Raw genomic sequence first — 20,054 nt, forward strand, 5'->3', positions numbered from 1 at the left:
TAACTACAAACCCAAACAGAATTCTTATTCCTTATCCCTTCATTTCCTTCTGTTCTCCTAACTCTGCTACTAACTTTACAAAAATCATGGAAGTAATGTAGAAATCCTTATTGCTGGAAAGCTATGGCAGGAGTCTCATTCTTTGTACAAAAATATTTTAATGTAGATATTTAGAAATGTTACATAAGAGCATTTCAGTGATAAAATATTTTATTAGTGTTTCTGTTTGAGTACACTGAGCAGTGTATTGCGACTTTTAAAAAAATTCTCAAGTTTCACCACCCAATCTCTAGATCTCAGACACCACTGTTACAATAGAAGCAGATGCTCTGGAAACAAGTATCTTCCCAGCAGTAAGGTTCTGTACTGCCAGCTGAGACCCATAAAGCCAGATTTGGGTATGGTGGAGTGTATATTTTATATATTTGTGCATATCAAAAAGATTATGGGAATTCTGCCAACCATATGTGAATGTGACCAGCCAACTGCATACTACATCTCACCCAGCTCCTGGCAGGCAGGGTGGTTCATGTTGGAATAGGGTGTGCTGCTGGAGCCAGCTCTAGCATTTGATGGCATGACAAGTAGATCCTTAGTATGTGGAGTTTTGTTACTTGGAAATATCACCAACATCACTTGCCCACTCACTCCATGCTATGCAAAAATATCTGTTACTTAAACACTTTATAAACTTAACAGATATTGCTGACAAGATACTGTGTGGTTAGTTAAGAACACATGAAACCACAACCAGAAAAATGTGAAATTTTGAAAGAAAGAAAGCAAACAGAAAAACTGAAGTAAGCATCAGGTTCAACAAAATGCTGAGAAGACAGTCCTGCTGCAAAAGTAGGATTATGAAGTGTATCAGTCTGTAAATGTACAATATTATATAGCAAACAATACCACATCAACAGCAAATGAAACACTGTCACACGACAGAGAACCTTGTACATGAAATAATACAACTTTTTATTCATGTTTTATAGATTACTTTTATTTAATTTTGCTTTAATAATGCATATTCTGTTCACTCTGTGCAAAATTGGGGACAGAGGTGGGTGTTTAAATCATCTAATGAAAATCAAGCGGAGATGAACATTCAGGTTGAGGGAGAGGCCTATCCAAACCAGGAAAGCTAAAAAGCCACAGCTGCTCAAGACAAAGCTGCTCTCAGCTGTGCCCTTTTGTCCTGGCACCTGGCACAAACATGCTCTCCTGAGCGAGCAGCTGAGCCCTGGGAAGGTGACCTCCTCCAGACACCGGGGACAGGAGTCATCGTGGTAGCTACATAGGGAGACCTGGCCTCAACCGGCTCCAGTCAGTGTGTGGCAAAGAAAGGCACAAATCATTGCAAAGACCAGACTTCTGTTGGTTTGTTTCCTTCTTGTAGATACATTACTGTACACAATGTAAGCTGAAGTTGTAGGGGATTCGGGGACATAAAATTGCATATTTAACAGAACTTAAAACCATAACGAAAAGTAGGCTGTTCAATCTCGAAGCAAAAATAATCCCTCCAGCCCCAACATTAACATTCATTCCTGGCTATATGAAGTACAAACATTTTAAAATCTGTGACAAAAGACAATTAAAAACCAAAAGTCAAAATCATAAAGCTTGTAAACAGATAATCTGAAATACACTTTATTTATGGAAAAATATCATCAAAATAGTACCACTATGGACTAAACTGCCTGAGTTTTCATTTCACTTAGGATCTTGAAGTAGAGAGCCTTTAGCACAAGATCAATTTCAGTCACAACTAGTGCTGCACAGCACAGCTTTGGGTAGAAATTTTGTTCTTGTTGGTATTTTTGTTGTGCTATCAAAAACTGTTGTGCTAATCCTTCAAATAAAGGGATGTTGAGGCAATTCTTAAATCATTTGGCACAAAGTTATTTTGGCTGGGGCATAAATTTGAGTCTCAGTCATGAAGAATAATGCAACATTCCACCTATCAAGTATTCACTTTGATTGAAGAGCTTTCTTTATGTCATTAACTTCCATCTAAAAACAAACAGAAGAAAAAGTATTTGATTAAGTTAGATGCTTTAGCAAACTCAGGCACAGTTGGTGCCACTTGAAAAACACATTCCCTCTTGTCCATAGGTGTCAGCTACAGGTTTTATACCACTCTTATTTCCACAATTGAATTTCCACAAATTTCGCAAACTGAAGTGCTTGTCAACTGTGTAAGATACCATTCACAGCTTCCTTCCTCAGACCATGACAAGCATAGTCATTGAATGTACTGCAAGTCCTTTCAATCTCTTTAAAATACAACTTTTACATGCCACACAGCTCACTGCCTGGCATTACTGCAGAATAAGCACTATGTCCATGCACCAGCAGCTGCACTTACAGCCAGCACAATAAACTGCACAGCTGGCAATGAGCATAGGTAGCTGAGGGACAAAAACCATTGTCTTTCTCCTACAGGGAGGGTTCTTGCTTTAGAAATGGTGGTTGCCTTCTGCAAGCATCAAGCCTGCGCCCAGGCACCTTAAAGGCTCTGAAGGTGCCACGCTTAAGAGAATGTGGCTGAAACCATCAGTAGCCCAAGCTGTACATTTGGTCCCTCTGACAGACACTGAAAACCCTAAGGCAGAGGTTCTAGATTTATTCAAACCCACATATTCCAACCTGTGTTGGACTGCACCATCATCAAGGCAGTCTTCTTGAATCCATGGACTCAGACCTGTGCTACTTCCTGCCTGTCAGAGCACTCTGAAACTAATACTACTTTTCTTTGTTAATTATCATCTTCATGTAAAGCTAACAATGCCATCTAGGCTAGCATATGAACCTCTACCAGTATAAGCAACATTTGAACTGGAGTAAAAGCATTCAGCTTTAAGATCATAACTTAAAACCCATCAGTGCAGGTCTCTGCATAAAGATGTAAAGTTATCTCTGGATAACTCTGAATAATGTGACCTGTTAGATTAAATCAAAATAGCTATTAAAAATGTTCACTGGGTTTTATCTGAATAAATTTCAGTTTTAGCTGTACAAGAATTGTGCATTATTAGAAGCCATGTTGCTACAGGGTTGAACGCATAATGTCCCGGAGCACAGAGGCAGCCCTGGAGCTTAGACATTGAGGATCTGCAGTTCTGCCACCCTTTGCCCAAGTGTTTTACAGAGGTAACAGTCCAGTGAAATTACAATTTATTTTCTATCCCTAGTTCAAAGTACAGTTGTCCTATACCATAAAAAAATGTAAAATACAATCAATACCAAACCACTTACCCAAGTACATGAAATAGAAGAGTATAGCACAGCACAGATTAGAATATAATAATTTTGTTTGGAAAGGGCCTATAATGACCCATTAGTCCATCTGCCTGCCCAAATTTAAGCATGCTGTTAAGGGCATTGTTTAAATCACTCTCCAAAACCCCCAAAAAGCAGTTTCAACATCATTCCACATCAAACCAGCGTTGTTAATGATTCCAGCAAAGGCCAAGCTCCATGAATCCCACAAGCAGGGAGGCAGGATACCTGGCAAATGGCTAAGGCAGCACAAAAACATCTAGAGCTAAGGTACAATAATAACTGTAACCCAGCAGTAACTGGGTTCTTAATCAGAGCCCCTTCTTTTATATTGCTCAGGATGCTTTAGTAAAGACAACCTAAGTCAGTCTGTAAAGCAGACATTAAAATCTTACTATATGAAATAATATTTCAAGCATATTAACACTGAGACAAGCCTACTACAAAATATAAAGCTTTGGCAGAAAGCTTTAAGTACCTTAAAAAGCTTTTAAGTAACTTAAAAAGGCAATATTTAATTTGTGACAAAATCAAACAAAACTTAGATGAAAAAATAATAATTTGAATCTTGTATTGTGTTCAATTTTTAAAAAAATTGTCTACTTGTGCTGATAAATTTTTGAATAATTATCAGGCTTTTCAATAAAAACCCAATATTGCAATATATATGACACAAACCTGCAATGCTATGAACAGAATAGGTATATCCCTTTCAGAAATATTGGTAGTTTTTGATTCATTGGCATCTAAGTATCTTAGCAGAGTTTTATGTCCCATGTCAGGCTAAATCGAACCTGCCTACACATCCCCAACATTAAAAATAATTTAAGTACCTGCAATCGTAGACGGATCTTCTTCTCTTCATCCAATTCAGAGAGCAACTGTTTAATCTCTTTTCTGTTAAAAGAATAAAAAAGAAGCTTGGGATGGAAATGACAACACTACTAAAATACAAAATATTATTTCTTGGAGACATATTTACCCCACTTCACTATTTTTTTTCCTCTGCACATCTAATTGAAGTCTGCATACTCTCGTATACTCTAGGCTATAGTAGACAAGAAGTAAAACTCACTATGGGACAGTACCCCGCCCCATCCCACATGGCGAATGACTAATACTTCCTCACAGCCCTGCATCCACAGGCTCTGCTCTGGCCTAGCTGTATCAACACCATATCAGCACCCAGTTGCCTTTTTCCACATAAAATGTAGATGTATTGACTGTTGGTGGGTTATAGGAACTGGTAACACAAATCCTGCCCATCCTATCACATACTTAAGCCACTTAAAAGCTGTTTATGCCAGCAATACAATGTAACCTTCAGCTTCATTTATAAGACTTAACGATCCCAAATACGGATTTTCTGTCATTCTTTTTTTTGGGAAAGGGAACATAGCTATGAGGAGCAGACACGTTCTCATGTTCCCACTGAGTGATCTCACCTTAGGACAGATACCAGTAGGTGGAAGCTGCCCTTGCAAGAAGGGCCGGGGAGACCAGAGGAGCAGGGTCAGCCTAAGAGGCGAGGCCGTGGGGCTTGCTGGCTACATCCAGCTTGAACCATGCCCTCCCGCATCTTCTCCCAAACTCCGCACACCTCTGTTCCGCCACAGGCTCTGCACGCTGCTTGCCCTTTTCTTTTTCCTGCCTGGGCTACACACAACTGACAATGTAAGTGAAGGTTTAGCTTCCAAAGCATTAAATATTCTCAGGAACATCAAAAGTTACATGCCAGCCCCAGTTTCTCCTAAAAAATGAGCAATTTAAAGAAAACAAAGGTGCCCAAAACTAAAATAGTAAGATTTAGGGCCATAAACACAAAGGCCTTCAGATGACCTAGTCACAATTCAATTACTACTTTTGTAACATGAGCTTCCTGGGAAAATGTGCTAACAGTCAAACAAGAAAGTAATTTAATAACTTTAGGAGGTTGTAGCAATTTGTACTACAACTATAACAAATGCACCCCTTTTATTATGATCAATGCACATGAGTTCCCAGATAGTTACTGACAAATGAAACAACATTCACTGCTCATAGCTTGCAACTTAACTTTTCTAACACCCCATAAACATCTACTTGTGTCATAACACAGGGAAAAAAAACTGGTGGATAGTGCAGGTCTTTTTTTGCAGAGGTTCTCACCCCTGAATATGTTCTGTCACATGAAAATCACTCACAAACACATAGGCCAGATGTGCAGAGTAACATCTATGAAGGCAAACTCAATCAGAAACTGCCATCACTATGCACAAATGGATCCATCCCACCTACAACTGTGATTTGCAGTACTTACTTTTGCTGGTCTTTCATGGTTTCAATGATGGTTCTTAGCTCCCTAATTTGTGTTCTGAGCTCTTCCAGGGCAGTCTGACCTTGGCTCAAGTGCTCAGTCTTTGGCTTTCCTTCAGTACCAAACAGGGAAGGGGAATTTGACCTGTGGCCTGTTGTTCCCATAGCAATTGAGTGAAATCCAGGTGATGGTGAAGGGGATAGTGATGGTTGTATATTACTGCCACTAGCCAGACCTCCTGGTTTTGGAGGTAAGGAAGTTTTGTTATCAGACACCTGCAACAAAAAGAATAACATTTAATGTCTGCAGAAAGCTTTATGAAAATCAAACCTCTAACCAATGCTAAGTATTTAACCACTCTTCAGTAATGCTGAAATTCCAACAGTCAAACATAACAGTCTTGGCAAAAGCATGATAAATATAGTGATTAGTCATCATCTTTGTATGTGTACGTCAGACGGGGTCTAGCTGTGATGCAAAAGGTCAGCAACAGTATTTCCAAGATCTCAGACCTAGTAGTGAATTAAACCAGGGACAGATGCTCAGTCTTTCTCAGATGTTTCTGAGAACATATATACATCCATGGATGTCTCCAACAGAGCACAAACTACATGGCCAAGAATCCAAGTTGTATTTTTTTGTAAATTAAATTTATAATTTCCCACCAACTATTGAATGAATCTTCCAAGTTATTTCAAAAATTACAAAATGTATTACATGCTCCCCGTAGCATTATGAAAATAGAAAAATATTCATTAGGTTCACTTGTTGGTATGATATATATAGAAAAAAAAATCCCATGATTTCAAAGTCATATTAATAATAAATAAATGTAGTCTACTGTCCTCTGTTAATCAAGGCTTCCATGAATGCCCATAACTACCAATAGCTCTTTATTCCTCCAGGAACTTGACAGAAAAACACACCATTAACCTATAACCCTGCAATCATGTGGTTAGCTAAAAACGATTCCATTCTTAACTGCGATCCAGCGCTCTGCTTAGTAGACGATGTGCACACGTATGTGCTACATAATGTAATATATGTATATAACATAATATAATGTAATATAACATTCTATACTTAGTTAGAAAATCTGAAGTTTACCACTCATACATAACCAACTGCTTCATTGCATACAGAGGACAGTGTACAAGTACAGTTCCACAATGGCAAGTAAGGGGAATGAATCTTTGCACTGTTATTTGGCAGGGCTATGTGTGCATTACATGACAGCTACCAGGCATGTTTGAAAATCTGATTTGGACAAGAGTAAGAAAAAGCACTAGGCAACCTTCCAACTCTCTTTGGAAAAGTGATAATTGAAGTTGAGTTGCAAATAGGGCAAAATACTGAGAATAAATGGTATGAAAATGGAAGGAGACACTGTAGGAGAGGAGACTGGCAGGGTGGCATTAGCTGAACAAAGCAACTGAGAGAAAAGTTTGTGATGAGATGAAAATCAGGAAAAATTATGATGGGGAGAGAAGAGCAGGATCCACCAAGTCCTGCAAAAACCAGTCTTCCCTACTATACAACCATGACTGAGCACAGAACCTGATCTGGGAAAACACTGAATTCAGGATGTGTCCTGCACAAAAAACAAGTCTGACCATAAATATAAATAAAAATGGCATGATAATCACAAGAAAGCCGAATCACTGTAGTGCCTTGAAAACTTGACACAAGGACCCGAATAATATACTTTTAACATTTTATCAATTAGTTTGTGTATCTGGGTTGAAAAGGACCTTAAAAGTCACCTAGCTCCAATCTCCCTGCCATGGGAAGGGGCACCTTTCATTAAATCAGGTTGGTCCATGCCCCATCCATCCTGGTCTTAAACATTTCAGGGATGTGGCACACATAACTTCTCTGTTCTGACACCCATTCCAGTGCCTTGCCACCCTCACAGTAAATAATTTTTTTTCCTAATATTTAATCTAAACTTACTCTCTTTCAGTTTGAAACCAGTCCATCATCCTCTCCTATCACTCCATGCTCTTGTAAATAGTCTCTCCTCCATCTTTCTTGTCAGCTCAGTTCAGGTACTGGAAGGCCACAGGTAAGTCACCTCAAAACCTTCATTTTTCCAAGCCAAACAAACCAAATTCTCTCAGCCTTTCCTCACAGGAGAGGTGCTCCATCCCTCTGATCATCTCAGTGGCCTCCTCTGGACTTGCTCCAGCAGGTTCATGTCCTTCCTGTGCTGAGACCCCAGAGCTGGCTGTAGCACTCCAGGTGGAGTCTCACCAGCACAGAGTGGGGTGTGAGTAATGTGCACCTATAAACAGATGTTTCATGGATAATAACCCCACGTATCAGTAGGTGCAAGTTTCCTTCAGACTGAGAAGAGATTCCAGGCTGAGTTCAAATCAGGATCAGGACAGCAAGGCACAACTGGAGTCACTGATCTGAGCATCTTATTCCAGAGCTTAAGTGGCTATCAGCATTAAAGCCTCAAGCAACTGTTTTCTAATAGCAGCCATCTCATTTTACAGAAACAACATCTACAGTTTGGTCATATAACTTAGAAGTGTTGGCCCAGCAGTATTCCTTGGTGCAAGTGCTCCCAGAAGAGGGAGCTACATAGCAAAACATTACCCTTATAATTTGATCACAGAAGTGCATGACTTCATCTTTCAAATACTTGTTAAACTATTAGAATGCAGTATTTTTATTATTAAGGGTATCCTTATGTAGTAAAAATAGTTTCAGCCTTTAAAGCCTGATCTGCATATTCCTTCTGCAATATTTGATTCTGCTATAGTAGTCTACCAATATACAGTATTATAGGCACAAGCCTATAAAAGGAATACAATTATACCAGTATAAAAAGTGATTATATTTGCAATTTAAATCCACATACTATTACAGTGTGTCAAAAAGTTGTATTTACTCTGCTCACAGACTCTTCTAACATAAACTCAATTTAAAGTTGCAAAAAGATAGGGTCTTTATTTCTAAAATTTATTTCCCAGCCTCTCTGATTCTGTGAAATACATTTACACAAGAAGGATTTTTTTCACAGTATGGCTATTTGACACATTTTAACAGTGCAATTCACTTTAGACTTCCCTTTCAAGCACAGAACAATATTTAGTACCCTTTATCATTTTAAGCTTCTTTAAGTGGGCAGTTGCCAGGTGACTGTTGAATTAAATTTTAAATATTTCAGTACTGCTTTTAGAAAAGAAGATGCATGTGATAAGGTTAAGCAGAGGCATTCCAATTAACTTACTTGTGATATTGTAACAGTTCTTGATTTCCTTGACACTTCAAGAGTTTTGTGAGTAATGGAAACATGTTCTTCCTTCTCATCTTCAGGACTTGGTGAGTCAAAGAAATCAGAACTTGAAAGGGATGACTGTGTAGACAAACACGCACCACAACAAAAAGAAGAAAAAGAAAAGCACAGGTATTTTCATTGTACAAGAACTTCTTCAGCTATCATTTTCAAAGTAACAATACTTAAAATCAGGACCCTTTGTCCCCCTACTCCCCCTTTTTTGCATCTTATTTTCAAAGCTAGACTGCTTTCAAAGCATTCAAGAAATAAGATATGCTTAAGAGTTGAATCCAACATTAATTTACAGCTTTGTACTGCATGATATCACAAGATGAAAGCAGCCTCCTGTCCCAGCAGGTTGCTGAGTGCTGTGCCGCGGGGATGGCAGCTCTGCCACCCCAGCTCTGTCACCGGGGTGGCTCTGCTGTGGCTCTGCTCAGAGCAGGTCTCACCTTGCTGCTCTCCAGAGGCCCCAGCCAGCGCCAGGGCACGGTGCTGGCACTGCAGGGATGCCTTGTGCATGGCCTCTTGGTACAGGTGTGAAAAGGGAGGGTTCTTTCCATCCCCTGATCCTTTCCTCATACGTGTGACAGGAGAAGGAAAATCTCTATACTGGTCTTTTGTATTTCTATACTTATCACAGCAGTCAGTTTTGAAAGCATTCTCCTTTTTTTGAATTCTATTAGTTTCTCAATAATCCTTTTTGCCTCCTTCCACTTCATTTCTCTTCAGCAACACGGACCAAGGTAACCATCAGTAGTTGCTCTCATTCTGGTATTCCAAAATGCAAAAAGCATGGAACAAACAAACCCCAAACCCCAAAGAAGAAGACATTGAAAAACTAAGCAGTGGTTTCCAAAGTATTGTTTATGAGACCAACTTGTCTAAAGACAGATATTAGAGAGTGAAATTTAAATCGCCCTTTTATTTACAACTGTGACCTTAATGAGAAGAAACACATGATAGCTCAAGGAGGGCTGTTGAAGACTGAATGGTTTATTTGTCCTCAAAATCTGGTAAATGTCTGCAAGAAACCAAGAGAAATGCTTCTTTTGGGAAACACTTTCAAAATCCTAAATACTTCGCACAAATTAGCCTATTCCAAAGATTTTTTTATACAGGATTTTTCTGGGCTCAGTCATGGCTGGCAAATAACACTTGGCAGCACCCAAATAAGGGGGTATAAACCTTAGAAGGAAGGGAATGTTTTAAACATCAGTATTCAAAACACTGGCAGCCTTTTGACAGTAATTTTCCTGATCTGCATCTCTCTGCCTCATTGTACGTGTGAAGGAATGGCTGGGTAAAAACCAAGGAACACAAGTAGGAGGGGGTGAAATTCAGAAAAAATATTTTTAAAAATAGTTTTTAAAGAAAAGGAAAATTAACTTACAGATGTGAGAGACTGGGAGGGTGGTCGCCTGCCAGTAGCTTTTGGTCTGGTTGTAGTTGGATGATTAAGCTTCTCAGCAATTGGTATTACAGAATCAAAACCTTCCAAGTCTTAAAAATAAAATAGAATCGATTTGGTTTTCTGGCAATTGTCTTCAAAGGGAAAGAATCACATTTTTTTCTAATTTCAAAGAAATGAAATCCCATTTTCCCCACTGTGTCACAGTGTTCTGCACGTATTTAGCCATTATGATGGCACTAAAAAAACCTGGAAGTCAAAGGCAGCTGTAATCCAGTCACCCTTGCCAAGAACAATTACCCTTCCATTTCAAACGCAATAAAGCAGAGGGGGAACGTGTAGAGGAGCCTTTGGCTTTGTTTTCAGCATAGTGAAAGCTAAACAACATCATGGGTTCTATGGCATGGAATAAACAGTTTCAAAATTTCCATCTGGCTACTGAAGGGGTTAGTAATTTTCTTTTTCGTGAATAACTGGAGATATAAGACTGTGCACACATTGTCTCAGGAACTGTACTGTCAGCTTTGCATTGCAGTAATTGCTCAGGAGAGTGCAGAATGAGAATGATCAAGCTGGAAGTGATCTGCAGGTTCCCAGACACCTGCAGCTGGAGGCACCATGGTTTCCAGGTGAGAGGACTATCTCCCTCCAGTAGTCCAGAGGCTATGGTAAGTAAAAGCTGCGGTAGGCTCCTGAAGCTGTACAGAGTCCAGGGAAAGCAGGTCTGCTTGAATGCTGTATCATCTCCATGGCCAGTGAAAAGCTCTGGGGAAGTGTTTACTGAATCCAGCCACGGGGTAACATGTTTATGTGAAAGAACGATGTGGAGGCTCAAGGAATACCACAGCTCATGATTACATGGATAAATCAAATGGCTTAATACCATTCATCTATTTTTATGGGTTGTATCAGTTTCACTCACCTTCATTTCAAAATGCCCTACAGCATATGTTGAGCAGGAAGGAGTCAGAAAACACACAAGAGGTACTTTAGACAAGATAAATCAAAATTCTTCAAAATTACTTTCAAATATGAATCAAATACAGGAATGATATTCATTATTCAGAGACTACTTTTCATTACACACATGTAGGAAAAAGTAACTTTTAAGTTAATAGTTCTATATACTAGGCACTTAATTTTCCAAACTATTACAGAACAATTAATCTCTGAAGATCCAGTTTTGTTGTCATATTACAACCAACAATTGTACAAAATTACACAATGGAAAACCAAATTAATTAATGGGCCTGTGCAATAAACTATATGCTCTGAAGGACATTTGAATTGATTCCAAGTACTCATGATTTGTCATCTAGAAAGTAAATGGGATAGGAGATTCCTTATTCAGCAATATCCTTCCATCTCCAGGAGATGATTTAAAAAAAAAAAAAAAAAAAAAAAAGGCGCTCTTTCAATAGCACTGAAATAGTCTAAGGTTATTCACCTCTAAATACTACTCTATTTTTGGAGTGACTCTTCCTATATATAACCAGTGACCCCACTGTCCTCTACCATGTATTTTTGTCATTGCTCTTTTTATTGACTGATGCAGCCTGTATGCAAAGGTAGGTCACCCACCCAGTCTGTCAGTGGGATTCTGGGAATCTGAAGCCTCAATTGTACCCAACATGTCAGGTGAGGCCACAGTGCTTTGAAAGTTAAAATGAGCTAATTTTAGCAGATTGCACAAAACCTATCTGGAGTCCTACAGAACCTCAGGGTATCAGGAAAGCAGAAACAGAAGGAAAAAATTTATTTTCTGGGAAAAGAAAAAGCAAGTGTAAGAGCTGGTTTCTATTAATATCCACTTTGAAGATAGCCAAAGCCATAAGATAGCCAAATGGCTTGAGATCACAAAGCAAATTAGTAATCAATATGTTAACATACTGTCTGATTTTAATTTTCACTACTGAGTTACTTTGCTAAATTGACAGGAAAAATGTAATACCACCAAAAATATACACTCCCATCTAAAAGGGTGATACTCACACACATGAGCAGAAATGGAGGCTGAAGCAATCCTTCCATTTGCCACAGCCACCCTCTCCACTTTACTGTTTTTACTATTCTTTTTCCTGAGCAAGATTTAATCCAGCTCATTTTTCAATGGCGTGTGCCAAGCCGTGCAAATACTTGCACTAAAGGAAGGATCAGTTACCAGTACCACAGGACTGATTCAAGCTGCCAAAACAGAGGGGAAGAGCACACTTCTGCTTTGGGGGGGAAGGAAACTGGCTGAAGTTATTTTGCAGGCTAGGAAAGCTCCAGTGTGACATTTCCCTCTCTCTAGTTTCCAATTCTACACAGGAGTATGAAAGGAGATGGAGTGAGGTGGGAATCAGTTTCTTATCCCAGGTAACAAACGACAGGAGAGGAGGAAACAGCCTCAAGTCGTGTCTTGAAGTTGAGTTATGGGAGGTTTAGATTGGATACTAGGAAAAACTTCTTCATTGAAAGTGTGGTCAAGCATTGGAACAGGTTGCTGTGGGAAGTGGTAGAGTCACTGCTCCTCAAGGCATTCCAAAATGTGCAAATGTGGTGCTTAGAGAGATGGTTTAGTAGTGGACTTGGCACTGCTGGGTTAATAGTTGGACTCAATGATCTTGGAGGTCTTTTCCAGCTTCAAAGATTCTATGATTCTGTAAGTGCCCACTGTCCCCTTCTCTGCTCTTACAAAAGGTGTCCACACTCATATGGAAAACAATCAATGAAAAAATAGTTTCATGAAAAAAATTAATTCAATGTGTTTCTTTGGTTTAAATAAACTAGTAAATACCTAGAGTTCTGTATTTGATCAGAACAATAAAATACTCAGGTTTAAATTGTAAAATGTATTGATAAACAGAAAGTGTATGAATTTGCATCCTTGAGACCCATAAGCATTTGCAGACATAATTTGCTCCCTGCATCTTATAAATACCATGAAAGAAGAACATTTATGTGCAAAGCTTCTATTATCAAGAAATATTGGGAATCCTATACTTTTTCCACTTCTGAAGGCATTTTTGATAGCTAGAAAAATAAACTAAAGCAGCCTAAAGCTGCACTGAATTTTAAAGAGAGTAGAACAGAGGCTATAAAGGCTCCACAGGTAGTATCTGCTGCCAAACTAGAAATCACAGCCATTCAGTTGATACTCTAAATGAAATTCTATTAAAGTGCGACGGACAACACTTGATACAACGATAAAACAGTAAATCTACTTCCAGCACTCTTATATGCCCTTTTTCTCTCCATTTGTCCTCCTTGTTCAGATGTTGTTCTTCCTTCCAAATCTTCTCTGCATCTAAGGCTATCACTACCTTCCATCTTCCAAATCCGTGGAGATACTAATTCAAGAAAATTCCCATCCAGTGATCTGGTAACTAGCAGAATGAGCAACAGAGCCACTCACAAAACTTCTGCCATGCTGTCATATATGCTGTGGATTCAGTAATTCACTCATGATGATTCTTTGATAATTTTTTGCTGGTGGAAAGCAAGGTTATACGATTCTGACTACATCAAACTCACAGAGGTCATTAAATGCAGAGATTTGATTTTAGTTTGTATTTCTGCAGCTATCAGAAATTGGAAGCTTAAATTTCCATACTAAGCAAAATGTACAGCCTTCCTGACAGGGCCCAAATGGAATGTCATTAAAAAAAAGGTCCAGTCTACTATATTCACAGTCACATTAATTGCCAGTGCAGCAACATCAGCATCCAGCAGACCTGGATTCTGCACTGGTCCAGCTTTTTCTTTGTCTGGTAATAACAAACAGTAAGGAAGATTCTATTAAACATGTAGAACATAGAGATGACACCCATCAATCAGCTCCCTAATTAAAAATAGTTGATATTTGTTCTACAAATAAACTGCTGCATTCATCATTATTACTGTCTTGCTGATCAAGATGGTAATCCATGAAGTAATTGATGAGATTGGGAGGAAAGGCACCAGCTAATTTTAACATATCAGTATAGTACATACAGTCTGGCGCATTGAGCAATCATATTTCATGAATATGAAAAAATGTTAGCTGTGCAAGAATTATCCCTGCTATCCATCCAAGCCATTTAAGAATAGAATATTTCTCCCCATTGCTATGCTCATTTGGAAATATGGTTATTTAAAGGATGATGATGATATTTTTAAAAACATGCCCAGAGCCAGGGAAACAATTATTTAGAGAAAAAGTTCAAAACTCATTAGACTTGTACCTTCCTAGAAAATGACCTTGAGTCCCTGCCTCCCAAAAGACCCCAGAAATAAAAAGTTAAGTGGTTATGCTTCCTTCCTTACTCCTTTTATCCCCTGCATTTACTATTCTGGCATAAAATGTGGCTAGGCTCTATCTTCCATTTAGGTTTTTTAGTATTTGGGCCAAGTCATTTATACATAATGATGATAGAAAGTTTTTTGAATTAGTAGAGAGATTTCACCTTGAAAACACTGAAATGAAATGTGATATATAAGAGAATCATCACTTTCAAAACGCTAATGGTGAAGTTTCACAGAACAGAAATACAGCAGGCCTGAAGGAAATGAGGTGAATTTGGCTTTCAGTTAATTTGAAGATTATGTCACAAAAGCCAGAGGTGAATTTAATTTCATAATCATCTTCGATATATTTAATAGGATGACAAAAGGCATATAAAATATTATATATACTGTCTTTAAATGCAATAATTCTTAAAGCTGTCAAATGAGACACACACTGCAGACAAAATCTTCTGCATTAGTGCCCATACAATATATAGTAGAAATTAAAAAAAGAACTCAATAATCTGAATATTAGAGGGAATTTTCAGAAGACTACAATTATTTTAACTACTTCAAGCATCCAGATTCTGCTAGTCCCTCCATGCTGAACAGCATTGTACCCTTTGAGGAATACAGCCATACTCCCAGCCAGGGTCCAGGCAGCAAATCTCACCCATAATGAATCACAGACAGCTTTTTAAGATTTGGGTAATGCAGTTTTAGGAGGAGAGCTCCCTGGCTGCAAGTTTCCTGTGTTCAGGAGTGCAACAATGATGTGCCAGGGAGGTCTGCCCACAGGGTTCTGTGCTTTGGAGTGAAACAGAACAGCTCACCTGGCTTCCCAGGACAGTGACTGGACAGCTGTGATTTGAGGACAACCTCTCCTAAAGCTTCCAATTATCATCTCCCATTTCAATCCTGACTTTTATCACTTTAATAGCTGAATGTAGAAAGCTGCCATAATGAGCTTTGCTAACCCCTTGCCAGTGCCTTCATAAGGATTTTATTTTTAACAATTTGGAACATGCCAAGAAAGAACTGAAAGGTCAAGAAAACTGAGGAGCCAGAAGAAATGGATATGCTGTTTTCAGGCACCTCAACTTGATACATATGGTGACCAATTAAAATTTCTAGTTTACTGCTTTTCTTTGGACCCCTCAGGGCAAGAGCCCTACTTAATTTACATAAAGGACCATTACCATATTCCTGATTACAATATTTACAGTCCAGAACTATGTTTATGAGAGATTTTGATTCAGTGATGTAAATATTACAACTTAAACTGTTGGGACATTCTGTTCCTTTGCTTTGCCCTATTAAAATAAGCATGAATAGCAGCATAGAAAGAGGTTAGGCAGATTTTGATCTTCATTATATGAGTCAAACTTTGCTCTCCAACCTTTATATTTACCAGTATTTTCTGATTTTCCAACTTTTATTCTGTGTTTTCAGGCAAAATAGATATAATATCTCACAGTAAAACAGCCTGTGATTTAAAGACAGATCTGCCCCATCCTACAACCTTTTACCAGAAATATTCTCCATCTTTTTCCCTAGTGTGGGCCAAATCTCATTAGATCACTTTTTCTTGCAGTCAGAGTGGCACAGCAATCACCTCTCCTGACAAATACAGCTCTAGAACAACTGCAAATTCAAGTTCAAGGAAACATGATATACTCAATATTTTTTTGTTTGTTTATTAGATATCTTCAAGAGGGTATTTTTAAATACCCTTTCAGGCAAGCTAACGCCCTTCTTGTAGGGAGGGACAGAAAAAAGAGAACAGATAATGACACGGCTTTGGCCACTACTCCATGATCCACCAGCAAATACTCTGCAGATTGAAGTCTGAGGAAATGGCAAAAAATTTGACTTGCACTAACCAGCTCCCAGGGAAGCTCTTAGAATATTTCATACCATCATTAGATGTTTCAGTAGGAATCAATGAAGGCATATGTGCCTTGTCTTAGCACTGGTGAAGATTATTAACTGCTTTCATAAATACTAAGCAAAATGTGTAAAGAGCCAGGAAAAATATTGGAAAGATGAATCCATTTGGCTCTGTGCAATTCAGTCTCTCTGCAAAGCATAGAAACTGCTTCTTGTGGGGATTAACTGATCATTTTCACAGTACATGCATTATTTTTAATTCTTTGTGGCTTATTCCTTAAATCACTTAGCTTAAATCCATATGGTTTTAAGTATTAGATGATGCCAAAGCAATCCTGCTTTGGATAGACAAGACTTGTTTCAGATTCCAGGATTCCAAAGTGTGTGTGTGTGTGTGTGTGTATGTGTAGTTAAAAGACTTAGGATTGATCCTGACTTGCAGAAATAACTCAACACCATATTTTGGAAAGCATTTGTCTTTGATGCACTGATTTGGTAGGTACACTGGTGTTTGGCCAGTGCTCAACCCACTACATCCACTAATCTATTATATGTGTTAGATGTGTCTGTCATCACACTGGCCCTCACATATAAAATTCTTTATGAAATTCAAAAGAAACACGTCACCTTAAGAAAAGTCAAGTTATGCCATAAGGCATGAATTGAAGCTGTTGAAATCAATGTAGTGCTATGTAGGAGTAACAGTTTGTAGAACAGGGTTTATTGTCAGTGGAGTTTGTTGCTTTAGAAGCATTTTAAAAGCTCAAAAAGCCACTGCCAATCCAGACCAGTTTTTTTGTTGGTAGGGATGTACCAACAGATGCAAGTAACCACTGTGATTTAACCACAGCCTTGGGCACATGACCACACATTTTCCACTGAGTGCCTCCTCAGATTCTTACTGTATGTTTGTTGTGATTTTTTTCTTCTTTCAGACTAAAAAGTTGTACTGGTATGTTTCTAAATGCTTTTGCACAATGAAATATATGCATTACACTTTGTGATGACAAAATCTATCTGCAAGAACAGGTTAATGAATCCAGAGCATTGACAAACACCACTGTAAACTGCACATCACTTTTGTCACTAAAATTTCTTATGATACATTAAATGATAATGATTTCTCATTTCAATACTATGATGCAAGATTTTCTGTCACAGTATGCTCAATTTCAACTTCTAATTAAAAAAAAAAATCTGTCATTTCCATGTAAACTTTGGCACTCTACAAAATGCTTCTTTTTGTATTTGCTTGTTATGCATTGCGAACTAAACCAAAGACAGGATAGAAAAAAAATGGAAAAAAAAAAAAAAGCCTTACCCTCATGAAATGAAGAAGAGTAAGCCATGGCAAAGAGATGTAAATAGGAAAAGTTGAATGCAACGTGTGTGGAAAGGAAAGTAAAGATATCACTGAAAACAGGGGAAAAGGAAACAGAAGAAAAAGTGAGGAAGAACGGGGAATGGTTCCTCTTAAATAATAAATTCTGAAGGCTAGTCTTCCAATGTTTTTTGTAAAGATTGTGAAAAAAAGTAAATGCATGGACAACAGAAATAAGAGCTGCCATCATATCTACAATCAGCAGTGATGTTGCTAAGCAGAACATTCTCTTGTCAGTGCAGTTTGGAAAATTGTAATTAGTACTGAATTATCATCAAGAAGCTGTGACATGTGAAGTCACAGCTCTGCTGAACATGTTAAGGAAACCAAGTCATGAGCTAATATCTACATAAAAATAACTTTATTATATATGCAACACACAGAACATTATTAACTGTATTACACATCACCTCAACCTTGCTCAAGCATTTGTGATTTTCCTGATTGGTAAAGTGGGGGCAGAATATTTTTAATGGTGTGGGGTTTTCTGGTTAGACAACACTGATCCACTGGCAGAATATTACTCAGAAAATAAATAGGAAAAAGCCATTTCCAAGGGACCTAGACACAAAATGCAAGTTTTGAATCTGGATTCCCAATTCAGATCAGCGTATTGATATTCAGTTGCTGATGGCACTACTGATTTTGTTGTTACTGATCACTTGTTTACTTTTTGAGAGATGACATATGGAAGAACCTTGTATCTTCTCCTCCCCTATCGCAGAGGTTTTGGTCTCATCAGAGTAAAAAAGATAACCAATTTAGAAATCCTTAAAATAGGCTTCAAGAATAAAGAACTGTTCACCATCCAGCATTAGTTTTGTTTGCTTTAGTAACCAAAACTGTCTCTCCATTGTTTTTGCCCATGTCTCTGCTCTGCATGACAGGAACAAGAGCTTTAGATTGGCTATAGGACTAAGAAAGTGACAGCCACTACCCAGCTTAACGTCTCTAGTGCAAAGTAGGCAGGAAGTGCTGTGGTATTCATTTTCAGTGCACAATTCACCATCAGTACTTAAGATAAGCATAGCATACAAAAGAGGGTGAGGCAACTTGCAAGTGATTGTTGCTTTTCTCCCTGTTCTCCCTGAGTGACTGGGAATGGTATTGGACCAGTGGAACAATGAAGAGGAGCCCAGTAACCAGAATGGTCATGCATCCAAGCTGCCATAAAAGCCATTTAACTTCAATTGTCTTCAAGGGCTACCAAGTCACACCTTGTCTGTCACATAGGCCCACTCTAACTTCTTGGGTAAATTTGGATCTCTGAAAAGACACCAAATTGTAGATTTAATCAAATCCATTTTGACAGGATGGATGAGCCTCACAGCCGCTGAGGTTGTCCTTCCTATAGGGCACATGACATAGGGTAAAAACCAGTAAGACCAGTAATGTTATCTGGACTCACACAGCCAGATCCACCATAGTTTTGGAATACACTGGGCAATTCCACTCACACATCCATCATCTTTTCTAATAACTCATGGAGCTGCAAGACTTCTCCAACCCATTGTTCTCTTTGTAAATAAATAAAACAAAACCATACACTTACCATAAATACATTTACATTGCACCATAAAGTGCTCTGAACTCCAAACCTCTCCTCATAGGAAAAGACATTAATCCACTCTGAATTGGTTTTCCTTATTAAGTCTTGATTTATTGCTCTGCCCTCTCTTAAAAAGCCTTTTATTTATTTGACAATATTTTACACAAGCTGTCAAAAGCAGCCTGAAAATTTATAACAGTTCTACTCTCTGGATTCCCTTTCAATTCAAAACCATAATTTATTTATTTTCTTCTTTTAACAAGTTGTCTAACAGGCTAGAATGACATGATTTGCCCTTGTAAATGCCATTCTGGTTTGACCCTATCAAGTTATACTTATTTAAGTATTCACACTATTTTATCCTTGAGCTCAATAGGTTCTCCGTGTAAGTGGTAACAGGAAAACATCAGCTAAACCCTTTGCAACACGTTGTGGTTTGGATTATGGATTCTTGCTGGCTCCTATTCTGTATGTAAAGAAAACCCCCAAAACAACCCAAATTCCTCCCTCCGCTACCCTCCTCTCCCCCTCTATGTTCTGGAAATGAACAAAAATTCCTATAAATAAGATTTCCTGCCTAACATGTTAAGAACAAAACAAGATAAAACTATAACCACCAACACTAAAAAGTACAAAACACTCTAGGCTTTTGTTCCTATAGTGATTCCAAGGAAACTAGCACAAGGAATAAAAAAGTTTACCTCCATCACA

The 20,054-nt window shown here is 38.3% G+C and overlaps 1 protein-coding gene across 10 annotated transcripts in view; it reads right to left on the bottom strand.

Annotated features, from left to right (window-relative positions):
• Nucleotides 1–969: 969 nt before the first annotated feature.
• SH3KBP1 (SH3 domain containing kinase binding protein 1) overlaps nt 970–20,054 on the bottom strand; it is a 207,554-nt gene continuing 188,469 nt past the window's right edge. For 5 of the 10 annotated variants that reach the window (XR_015801775.1, XR_015801773.1, XR_015801771.1 and 2 more), the window contains 6 exons: nt 10,258–10,367; nt 8,817–8,942; nt 5,579–5,850; nt 4,725–4,935; nt 4,113–4,176; nt 970–2,010 (listed from right to left, as the gene is read on the bottom strand). Coding sequence is in view for 4 of the 10 variants with exons in the window: in XM_088160253.1 (XP_088016379.1) it covers nt 1,969–2,010; nt 4,113–4,176; nt 5,579–5,850; nt 8,817–8,942; nt 10,258–10,367 (614 nt within the window). In the remaining 6 variants the exon portion in view is untranslated. Of the gene's footprint in view, nt 2,011–4,112; nt 4,177–4,724; nt 4,946–5,578; nt 5,851–8,816; nt 8,943–10,257; nt 10,368–20,054 lie in introns of all 10 variants that reach the window. The other 5 variants (XM_088160253.1, XM_014875793.2, XM_014875792.2 and 2 more) reach the window with 2 other exon arrangements.

Source organism: Sturnus vulgaris, chromosome 2, assembly GCF_052056855.1.
Source record: "Sturnus vulgaris isolate bStuVul1 chromosome 2, bStuVul1.hap1, whole genome shotgun sequence".
NCBI lineage: Eukaryota > Metazoa > Chordata > Aves > Passeriformes > Sturnidae > Sturnus > Sturnus vulgaris.